This window comes from Prionailurus bengalensis, chromosome A3, assembly GCF_016509475.1.
Source record: "Prionailurus bengalensis isolate Pbe53 chromosome A3, Fcat_Pben_1.1_paternal_pri, whole genome shotgun sequence".
NCBI lineage: Eukaryota > Metazoa > Chordata > Mammalia > Carnivora > Felidae > Prionailurus > Prionailurus bengalensis.
Window position 1 is genome coordinate 41,359,108 of NC_057354.1, and position 12,450 is coordinate 41,371,557.

Here is a 12,450-nt window from a genome sequence, read left to right on the forward strand (position 1 = left end):
ACCAACACCCAGATCAAAAACCCAGCATCCCAGGTACTCCCCTTGGTCTGTTTTCACCAACCTCCTCCCCAGAGTAATTGCTATAGTAACTTCTAACACCATGGATGATTTTGACTATTTCTCTAACATTTTTGAACTTTATAGAACTAGAATCATCCAGTGTGTCCCCTTTTTTTCTGGATTATTTTACTCAATATTCTGTTGGTTTATAAGATTTTGTGTATTTGAAAACTTCCCATTCTCATTCCTTTCTAATATCCCACTGTATGGGTAGATCACAACTATTTATCCATTCTACATTTTAGGCATTTAAGTAGCTTCGAGTTTGAAGATACTACAATTAGTGCTGCTACAAATATTGTGATATGTGTCCTTTTGTGAAGATATATACATATTCTTCTGGATGTTTACCTAAGAGTAAAATTGGATGGTAAAATGGGATAGCACAAATTCAGCTAATTTAGTGGATACTGCCAAATAATTTTCCAAAGTGGTTGCACCAATTTTTACTCCCAAAAGCAGTACAGGAAAGTACTTGTTAATTCACATTTCTGCCAACACCTGGTATTGTCTTTTCACTTAAAAAAAAAAAGCCCTTCTAATTTGTAATATATTGCAATTTACAGACATCATCATTGTTTCTATTCTGAAACTAACAAACATCAGCACTGAGTTCAAAAGGCATTGTGCTCAGCATAGTATCATTGGATAAGATGACAGTTGGTGACAAATGCCTTGTACCCTTTATATAGCTCCTTTCTTCTTTGCAAAAGCACTCAGGCTTCTCTATAATTCTGTTCTCTGGTCTTCTGGCAAACATAAAGGAAAGTCTGTCTCTCAAAAAAAGTTATTTTTTTGGTTCTGGAACTAAAAACCCTCGAAAAATGTCTGCCATGTACTTAATTTTAGTCAGGTCTATTTGCCTAAACATGTACTCTGCAAATATTTACAAAACTCCTATTATGCATCAGGACATACACTATGCACAGGTAATACAAAACTGAGCACCACCAACTTGTCATAGGGTTCTGGTTTAAGGCAGAATGAGGACTACATTAAGTTGTTAATTCCTAAAAATATAAATGTTGCCCCATGTATTATTTACAATTATGTTGTAGCCTGAGGACCCATCTGAGTTTCCTGACAACTTGTTCATAAAAGAACAAAAAATGTGTGAGTCATTTCAAGTACACAGAGTTGCTTTAACTACAAAAGTGTCTAGGTACATTTTAGTAAGCTCACCAGGAAGATGGGCTAGAACCGATCAGAGTTCATCTAGAGGGAAATAATTGGAATTTGAGTAGCCTTGACAGGTTATACACCTCCAAAAAGGAACACTATTTATTTTTTTGCCCTTCATTGTGTTCCTGTACATGTTATTCAACGAAATGTTATTAAAGATTACATCAGTTGGGGTTTAATTGGAGAAGCAGAACCTTATGAGTGATATGGAATACAGGATTTATTATAGGGATTAGATCTTATACAATTGTGGGTGTAAATTTCAAGGGGATAGTTGACTGAGCAGAGCAAAGCCCTTACCCAGTACCCATGAGAGGCTGGTGAAAGGAGTCTGTGGAAGGCTATTGCCTCTGCATCTGACCAGGCCTGGAGTGTGTCAGCAGGGCAGGTGGTCAAGAGACAGGTCAAAAGTGATGAAGAGGAGGGGCACCTGGGTCGCTCAGTCTGTTAACTGTCCAACTTCAGCTCAGGTCATGATCTCATGATTCATGAGGTTCAGCCCTGCGTCGGGCTGTGTGCTGACAGCTCAGAGCCTGGAGCCTGCTTTGAATTCTGTGTCTGCTTCTCTCTCTGCCCCTCCACTGTTCATGTTCTCCTTCTATCTCTCAAAAATAAATGTTAAAAAAAAAAGTGATGAACAGGAAGCTGGATGCAAAGTGGGGAAGAACAAGGTCAAAGTAGAAACCATACGAGCAAACTGGAACCACACAATCTGCCACATGCATCTGTCTCCCTGGATGGAACGCCAAAGCTGCAAAGCCCTACAGAAGGAGCTGGTGCCCTTGAAGCAGAGTTACATGCGTGCCTGGCCTAGACTGAGAGAACCTGAGTTGGGAGAAAGAGCAGGAGCTGAAGAAGCTGTGAGCCCAGCTGCTACCCAACACCAGCTGATGAGCAGCTGTGCACCCCACCTGCCTGGAGTCCTCCAGCTACCCGCCTAGTACCATGGCTGCAGCTCCACTTCTGCCCTCAAAATCTCATGGAAATTTCTCTGTGGCCAACGCTAACATCGAACCATTCAGAGAAGCGTTATTCCAGCTTAGCTAAATTGACATAGTACAAAATTACCACAGGGATAGGCTATGAATGAGATATTAAATAGAAAAAAAGAGGGGTGCCTGGGTGGCTAAGTTAGTTAAGTGTCCGACTCTTGCTTTTGGCTCAGGTCATGATCTCGCAGTTGAGAGTTTGAGCCCGTGACTGACTGTGCACTGACAGTGCCATGGAGTCTGCTTGGGATTTCTCTCTCCCTCCCTCTCTGATTCTCCCCCGCTCTCTCTCTCTCGCACTCTCTCTCCCTCTCTCTCATGCAAAATAAATAAACATTAAAAAAAAAAACTTTTGAAAGAAAGAAAGAAACTATAGATGTTATTTAGTTCAATTCTTTCTTCATAAGACGTGAAAGCCGGGTCCCAAAGAGATAATAGCTTGTCCAATGTCACAGAGCTAGTGACAGGCTTAGAAACTCAGTCCTGTGTATCTCCATCAGGGTGATACCACAGAAAGAACATTGGATGTCAAGTTAAGATGCCTCAGATTTTGCCACTAATTATTTGACCTTGACAAAAAAAGCACCTGGATTCAAGTTTTCTCGTGAGAAAATGGCACATGGGTGAGCCCCAAGAAATTGGAGGTGCTCAGCTAATATCTCTTAAATAGATGAATAAATGTAGTCTCTCAAGAACAACTGTTTTACAAAATTGTTCTATTGATCAACATAAAAGACAGATTGAAAATATGCTCCTGAGCCTCAATACTCAATAGTGAGGCATTCTTATATATTCTTATGTAATTTATCTGGGGCTAGAATGGATCACCCATCTCATTCCCCTTTGTGCAAGTCAGATTTCCAACCTCTCAGCCATGTACCAGTTAGACTTTCTATATTCTTCTTGTTACCCCATTGTGGCTTCTACTTGATCTTGATCCATTTGGTCTGAGCCTTTCAAGAGAGATCCAGTACTACACAGCTAGAAAAGCAAGAATCCAAACAATTGGCAATAGGAAGAAACCAGAATATCAGATTTCTGGCTATGTATTTCTCTTTTGTTCATAAGAGAATTTGCCCATACAATTTGGGCAGAGTTTAGCAGGAACAACCAATCTCTGCTCCATTGGACATCACCTGGGGTAGGTCAAAAACTAGGAGGTGAAGTCATTGAGAAGCTACTCACTTTTATGTAGGATTATTGGCTAGAACTTGTACACATGGACTCTCCATGTGATCTGTCTGCTTCCTCATAGCATGAAGATTGGGTACAAGAGCAATCATCCCAAAAGGACCAGGCAGAAACTGTATCACCTCTTATGACATAGACTTGGAAGTCATATAGTATTTCTGTCACATAGTATTTCTGCAATCATAGATTCAAGAGGAGGAAACATAGATCCCATTCTCAATGAAAGGAGTATTAGCATTACATTTTAAGAGAGTCCGAGCGATGGGATATCTTATTGCATGCCATCTTGGAAAATACAACATATCATAAGCAGTGATCAATATCCACTCTGAGTTTATAAACACAGAGCTTGTCAACTAACAGAGCTCTTTTCCAGCAATAACCCCAGACAATAAGTTTATGTACACATATGTAAGTACATGCGTATATGCATACATAACAAGTACTTGGTAGGTGAGGGTTAATTCTTGTATTCAACTTACTTCCAAGATATTTTCAGTGTTATGCCTCAGGGTAAGGGCAGGGAAATGGGCCACTCAATTAGTTTAAAATAAAAGTACTTTTCCCCCATCATCCATCTACTCTTTGGGAAAATAAATCAGGCCGCTGAAATTTGGACATACCATTTCCATGGTAACAAAACCTAAAATGCTAAAAGGTGGATTATAATCCTTTGCAATATTTAAGAAATCTGCATTTAGTTTCTGTGGTGGTTAAAAGTTCCCTTGACAGAAATGAATAGCATTACCACCACTAACCCTTCCCCATGCAAACGCACACACAGAAAACACACACACACATACACACAAGCAACAGGAGGGTTAAAAAAATCCATAATTCATATTGAGTACACAAAAATAGGGAGAAATGAGTAAAAATGAGACTTTCCAGTTTGGTCTCCTTAGATCTGCTTTGAATCAAGTTTTTTTGTTTTGTTTTGATCTCAATTAGATGGCTTTAGAAATAATCTGACCATCTGAAGCCTGGTGAAAAGTCAACTGTGATAGGTGTGGAAGTAAGGATAATTATGGCATTTGAGAACCACAAGCAGTTCAATACAGCTAGAGAGTAAAGTATGTCTAACACAGAGTCTTATTTTTGGTATTATGACTTTCAATTATAAAACTTCTCAAATATACCAAAAAGTATAGAAAATAATATGATATCTATGTACCTGCCCTCATAGTTTAATAGCTACTACCCATGTGCCATATTTTTCTCAAGTCTCTTTCCTGAAATTCATGTGTGACATTTCTAAGAATGTTTCTCTATATCAGTGCTTTTCAATGAATCCCTACACTGTTATATCTTTGTGCTTTAAAAATGTGTATAAATGGTATCATAGAGAATGTTTTTTGTAACTCATTTCTATTGCTCAACATTATGATTCTTATCTTTAGCTATAGGGCATAAACACACCAGAAGGAGAGCATAGACGAGCATTCAGTTTTGCACAGACAGCTAATCATTTATTCAACTCAATTTACATTTCACCCAAAGAGTGAGTTGATGGTGATGGTTGTTGCGTTTGTAGAAAATGTTAATGATATGCAGACAGGACTGGACACCAGAAACTCAAGTGAATACAGTAAAAAGAAAATAAGGTTTATTTGCAGCCCAGTCCTTCCATTTCTGAATGCCAGATGCTTTCTCTTACAATCCATCCTATGGGCAGGGATTACTGGGGCTGTGTGGTATTTAGTGATTACAGCATAGAAGTCCAGCAACTGCCCAGCAGGCTGCCCAAATGGACTTGTGCAGGGATCAGGGAGCTACGTCTCTGAGCTTCCAACAGGAAACCCTGACCATTCCTTGTGTCCTAGCCCTCCCTACCAACCTACCCCTGTAGATCTTCTGTCCCGCTGGGAATTTTGGACTTGCCTAGGGTTGACTCTGTACCACACAGGCTGGGAGAGCTGAAGGGCTAGGGGGATGACATCCATGTGGGTTCATTCATGTCCTGCCCTGTGCACACCCCACCTTTATTCCCCATTGCCATGAGAAATGCCTCCTTTGATGTTCTACTCAATTACCAGTTGTAGTTTGATAGATCGAGTAATTTTTAACTTTTCATAGACTCTTAAAATAAAGGATCTAAAGGGGTGTTTATTTTCAAGACATGAAATTGAGTCACTGATTTAATATCAGATATACGTGAGCTATTAGATGTACCCCATCTCTCTTCTGTTTAGCATATTATTCTCTGAATGTCTCAAACACCGTATGTATAGAAGCCCTCTCAAAACAGAAAGAAGAGATTGTACACATGTTTTACTCTTGAGGTGGCATTTACTTAGTCAATAATATCTACCAGATTAAAGTTATATTGACCTCACGTCACTGTCAACTAATTATGTTTTACTTCTGTTGCATTTCTGAGAATGTTAAGCTAAAAGCAAATTAAACTACAAGAAGCTTTATAGGCTATGTTCAAATACTAACAGGTTTGATAAACATATTTGTCTAAGAAGGGTAGGACAAAGAGCTCTTTGTTTACTGACATACTTGATTGTCATTCTGCTATACCTCTCATATGGTTGTTTTATAGCACATAAAGTCTAGGTATCCTGTCGGAATCTCCGATCTTATTTATAGCTTGCTGCAAAGTGACTTATTGTCATTTATTATTTCTTATTTGATTTATATAACATCTTTCCGCCAAAGAGCCCATGGGCTTATTCACATAAAGAGTACACACACACACACACACACACACACACACAAATACACACTTGAACTTCACTCAATACTGTCATATAGTTAGCAGTATAGCATCAAGAATCTGCAGGAGGCTTTTCCATTTGTTTCTTTTTGTCGCTGTTGTTCCAAGACCATGTTGTGGAATATTTCTCATATCCCAGGGTCACCATATTATCTTTCACTTTGAGTATTTATTGTTTGCCTCTAGGTGGACCGGATCATCTTCTGTGTCTTCTTAGAAGTTGACTTTAAAATCTACAGAAAGAAAATGGGCGAGTTTTTCCCTGCAGGTGAGTAAAGTGATTTGTTTTCTTTGAAATTGAGGATGGGAGTGGAGGCATCAGTTATATTTCTATTTCACTTCTTATCTTAAAGAAATGTTGCAGATGTGGTCTCCATACACCAGTAACCCCTGGCAACTTGTGTCATAATTTTCAAGACCTCACGGGAGATCTAAGCCCTTGACCCCTCTGTCCCAGGAGGCCATGGTGTTGTATTGGGGAAGTCAGTTCATATTTTGAGTCTCAGTTTCTCACATCAAAAATGAGGGACTGGACAAAGTGACTTCTAAAGACTCTTTCTCTGGCCCTAAATTTCATGATCTGTGATTTGTTCCCCACAAATGTAAATTGTCCAAGCCTGTGCCTACATCCACCATGTTAAACACCTTTGCTGGAAATTGTGAGGAACCCATTTATATTTGTAGCCAGAATTCAAAGAGTTCCTGCACTTTCTCCCTATTCCCCCCAATTTTCTTGGCCCAAATTGTAATGAAGATAGCAGCACATCCTAGGGCAATTTGAGAAATGCGGTCATTCACATTATTTCACATTTCTTTTGAGAATGTAGACAAAATCTCAGTTATTAAAGAACCTTGATTACATCAATTGAATGTGTCATTAGATTTGGTTGGATTGGTTGTTTTGAATATTTCCCCCTCATTGTTCCTCTTCCAGCCTTGTTTATTACCTTGTTATTTTGTGGGTGCCGTTAAAATCACAGTGCTCAAGGTGCTTTCCTCAGCCATGGTAAAAATGGCTTCCAGAAAGCAAGCCACTGTGAGTGTTGTTGATGCCTACTTTTGAGGTGTCTGTGCCCATGCGAGGTGGCTTTCCAGGTACCCGGTGACTCTAGCAGGTAGGAGGGAGGGAATGGTGCACATTCACCTCTCTGGCAGTCAGAGCCATGCGGTAAAGAGGAGGCCCTGCCCGAAGATCAGAGCAGGATGCAGGTAGCCGTTAAGAACAGCTACAGAAAACTGCTGGAGATGTTCAACTCTGTGCTAATATTCAAGGTGGACTAAGTTCTTCTGGGTGATTTGAAGTCCTTCTCTCTAGTTTTGTAACTGAAAGTTGAATCTGCTAAGTATATTTAATTGGATCCTTTAATTACAGTATTTTCCAAATTAAAACATACTGTAAATTCAGAAAGACTCCCCATGGGATGAAGGAGAGGACTGTGATGGTGGCCTTTTTTTTTCTCCTTCTCCTTTATCCTTTTATCACTTTTAAAAAAAATTTTTAAGTGACTCAGTAATTTACAGCATGTAAAGCACATAGTAACTATTTAATAAGTAGTTGTTAGTATGAGCTAAATTTAATAAATTCTTTTCCCCATAATATGATGGCTTTTTTTCTGTTTTAATCTCCTTGTTTCATCATTTCTCTTTATTTCCTATATAAACACAGTGAGTTGATTGTGCATGAATTTCTGTACTTTTAAGTATTCTTTGTGTGTGTGTACTTTTAAGTATTCTTAAAAGAAGATATTCATTCATGAAAAAATGTGACTTGCCATTGTGTGTGAGGCAAATATTCTCATGTCTTGTCAACATCACAGCATATTTTTTAAGCTTTCATCAATTTCGGACTTCTTGAGTGTTTAGAATTATGACATAATATTCATTTCCATGTCTTCTAAAATAAAACTTGTTTTCACTCTAACATATGATAAAAAATAATTGCATGTGTATGATTGACTGATATTAAAACAAATCTATCCATCAGCAAGTATTTCCAGTGATGAAAAGCCAAAAATCATACTATACGTTTTTTTAAATGGGACAGTTTTAGTGGTCTAGAATGTATTACTAATTATGTAAATAAATTATTATTTGAAAAACTGCTATTCTAAATAAATCCAACATGCATCTTAGTACTTGAGAAAATGAAATAATAAAATCATCTTCAGTTTCACATCAATACTTTAAATTATAGCATGCTCATGAAATTATTTCCAGTGCATATTTATTATAAGGAGTGTATTTTTAAAGTAACTGTCAAAATCCCCTCAAAATTGTTAAGTATTTCCACAATGCTGAAGCATCAGCCATTTGCAAATTTTGAATATGCAATATGAAGTAAACGTGGCTTCTAATGGAATGTGTGACTGCTAATATATATGATATACATTATCTGTCCATAATTTGAATTTATGGTTAATTCATAACCATACCATCTTTGACTGGAATCTGATTTTTCTGGTTTGCCATATATTCCCCCTAGACTGACTTATTCAGACTATCTCTAACTAGTCTTCTTAACACTTCCCAATGCAATAATGATAATAATTTAGAAAAAAATAAAACGTCATTTTATATGAAACTAAATCTCTGTGTTTTGGGGTACAATAATCCTGTGTCCTTATGTATCATAATCAGGAATTTGAGGCAAAATGTATAAGAAAACAATACAAGTGAGACTAGAAAAGATCACATTAAATGTACAACACATACAAAACTACTACCTAATGTTAATGATAAGAATAATAGTTAACATTTATGGATTGCTTTCTCTCAGCCACACACATGGGCTAAGTCAGGTAATCTTCATGCTCACTCTAAGAAAGTAGGCACAATTAACCCTACTTTTTTATGTGGAAAATGATGTGTACCTGAGAAAATGAAGAAATACAGCTAGGAAACAGCAGAACTCTATTTCAAAATTCAGAGTGGCATCTGTCATTGCACAAGTGATAATAGGTTCGTTTCCTCAGAGCATCTCCAGACCAGGATGGGTTTGACTTCTAGGATGCATTTGGATCAGTGAGAAAGTCTCATTCCTAATTTCATCTGCTGCCCATAATTATTCAAAGCTGCCATGCTTCTCTTTCTTCTGATACCTATAAATGTCCTCATGGAAACTTTCTAATATGAGTCAAATTGGTACTTGATTATGGATCTCAAAATCAAATTCCATCCAGATCAGCTGGGCAGTGTGGTGCTTTGACCTGCAGAGTAGTAGGAGAGTGGTCACTGGAAAGCCAAAAGGCCTTATACATGACCACAGGGGAAGATGGAAAGGTGCTTCCTATCATTTGCTAGAGCTTCTGTGACATAGTATGACGGACTGGAGGGCTCAAAAGATTGCAATTTATTTTTTCACATTTCTAGAGGCTAGCAGTGCAGCATCTAGGTGTCAGCAGAATTGCTTTCTTCTGAGGCCACTCTTCTTGGCTTGTAGATGGTCACCTTTCCTCAGTGTCTTCATCATGTCTTTCCTCTGTGTGTGCCTGCGTCCTAATCCCCCTCTCCTTGTTAGGACACCAGTCACATGGGATTAGTGCCCACCCTAATAACCTCATTTTAATTCGATCACCTTTTTAAAAACCCTATGTCCTGGATGCCTGGGTGGCTCAGTTGGTTAAGCTGCTCTCAATGTCGGCTCACATCATGATCTCATGGTTCATGAGTTCTAGCCCTATGTGGGGCTCTGCTTGAGATTCTCTCTCCCTCTCTCTGCCCCTCCCCTGCTTGCGCACTCTCTCTCTCTTTCAAAATAAATAAATAAGTAAAAACATAGGGAAAAAAAGACCCTATCTCCTAATATAGTCACATTCTGAGGTACTGGAAGTTAGGACTCCAACAAAATATCTTGGGGGACACAACTCGAACCCTAAGAGAGCCCATCATAGAAAGGCAGTAGAAACAGCAAATGAAAGAAACCAGCAACAATTTTCTTTTTCACAACAGTTTTATATCTTGCTGTGAGTGAAGCACATTTGACTTTTTCCTTTAGATGTGTTATTTGGAAGTCTAGTGTGGCAGCTTTATGGAATTACCATATGCTTTGGTTGCAAATAATTTCCAGTTACAGTACACCATTAGATGGCCTACAGCAAATAATATTTGTACTATTCAACTCAGAGATCTCTTTGTTCTTTACATAAAAGTTTTGTATTTTTCGGTATGCAGGATTTATTGTGTTTATTTTTCATAGATTTGGAATACAGAGGTCAATTTTTTTATTAGAATATGAGTTCCAAAAGAGGACTTGGGAATATTAATTTTCCTCATAATAACAATGTCAAATTTACAGTTTGGAACTATATCAAAGAAACCTGACGTTGGAATTAAAAAATGCCATGGTCAAGCCCCTCCCCCACTTTAAAAAAAGCCTACATTTGTTTACATCAGTGGTTCTCAACTCTATTCTTCAGGAAGGAGTATTTTTCCAAAACTATTTTTAAGTTATATCCTCTGACAAATAAGCATGATATTTTTTAAAATTTTACCTGGATTTACTCTTTAAAACCTAAGAAGAGAAAGTATCCACATGACCTCTTCATCATCCCCTCTTCTCACAGATTTTATAAACTTTTCTCATTCAACAGTATTCACTATCGTTCTGTCCATCAATCAACAAATAATTTATTATACACCTACTATTGTCAAAGGCTTTGGTCACTGCTGCATTTAAGATACAGTTCTTAGGGCACCTGTGTAGCTCAGTCAGTTGAGCGCCTGACTTTGGCTCAGGTCATGATCTCGCAGTGTGTGAGTTCAAGCCCCACATCAGGCTCTGTGCTGGCAGCTCGTGGCCTGGAACCTGCTTCAGGTTCTGTGTCTCCTTCTCTCTCTGCCCCTCCTCTACTCACACTCTCTTTCTCTTTCAAAAATAAATAAACATTTAAAAATTAAAAAACAAATTTTTTAAAGATATAGTTCTTAAGTGTGGCTGAGTAGCTCAGTCAGTTAAGTGTCCAACTCTTGGTTTCAGCTCAGGTCGTAATCTCACGGTTTGTGGGATTGAGCCCTGCGTCAGGCTCAGTGCAGACAGCATGAAGCCTGCTGGGGACTCTCTCTCCTCTCTCTCTGCCCCACCCCCCTCTCTTTCTCAAAATAAATAAACATTTTTTAAAAAGATATAGTTTTTATAATATGCCCGAGAGGCCAATATTACACAGAACAGTTGGAAAACAATATTAGCAAATAATCAAGTACAGTATTGGTATGGTCAAAGTACCCAGGAAATCAGAGTCAAATGTGTATGAGAACCAGGGTAGTTGTGGCAAGTTTCATAAAGAATGTGTCACTTGATGGGGCGCCTGGGTGGCTCTGTCAGTTAAGCGTTGGACTTCAGCTTAGGCTTTGAGTTCAAATGGTTTGTGAGTTCAAGCCCCACATCAGGTTCTCAGCTGTCAGTGCAGAGCCCACTTCAGACCCTCTGGCCCCCCCTCGCTGCACCCCCCCCTCCCGCTCACACTCTCTGTCTTTCAAAAATAAATAAACATTAAAAAAAAGAATGTGTCATCTGAAAGATGAGCAGGAGCAGAGAAGCGATGCCAAGTACTGTGTAAGTGACACGGAGGAAGAAGGGCAGTTCAGATAGAATTTGGGAAATGGGTAGGATGCTTATCTCCAATTTGTGAATCCCTGACGGAAAAATGTTGATACTCATCGCCATGTAATAAGCAGTCATACATTAATTGTATGACTTTGTGCATGTCGTTTAACCTTTTTATACTTCAGCTTTACAGCAAATGCAGTAATGGGCCAAATCCAAATATAATAAATAATAATGTAAATGAATGTTTAAAGAGGTGTCTAGACCAAGCTTCATAAAATTTTAAATACCCATGTTTCTTATTACAACTTTAAAAGGAGGTATTTTCATTATTGTGGCCATCTTAATTAAAATGGCTATAACCTCTTATTGCAAAAGTAGTACAGATTTACAGTAAAAATAGATAATCAAAAAGAAGATGCAAACCATCGAGAATGAATTACCTTTCGTTCTTTATCCTGTAAGAAGCCCCCTGCAAAATGGAAAATGCAATCAGAATTGCAGTCTTATCATTTGCTGTGTATCATGTAACAAATCTTGATTTTTTTAGGTCATTTTATATTCTTCTGTAACATAATTTTAATGGACCCAGTGTTTACCCAAAACCATACTGTTGAACCGTGCAATTATTTTTGCAAATATTTCCCTATTCATTTACAAATAACACAGAAAAACAGCTTCATAGATAAATATTGGCATACATCCACAATTTTTTAAAAATACTTTTCTAGAAGTAGAATTACTTTTTCAAAATGCATCCAAAG

The 12,450-nt window shown here is 38.1% G+C and overlaps 1 protein-coding gene across 1 annotated transcript in view; it reads left to right on the forward strand.

Annotated features, from left to right (window-relative positions):
* The window catches only part of MACROD2 (mono-ADP ribosylhydrolase 2), a 2,047,020-nt gene that overhangs the window by 1,868,298 nt on the left and 166,272 nt on the right, over positions 1 to 12,450 (forward strand). The window contains 1 exon segment of the mRNA XM_043602917.1: positions 6,331 to 6,412. Within this exon segment, the coding sequence (XP_043458852.1) occupies positions 6,331 to 6,412 (82 nt within the window).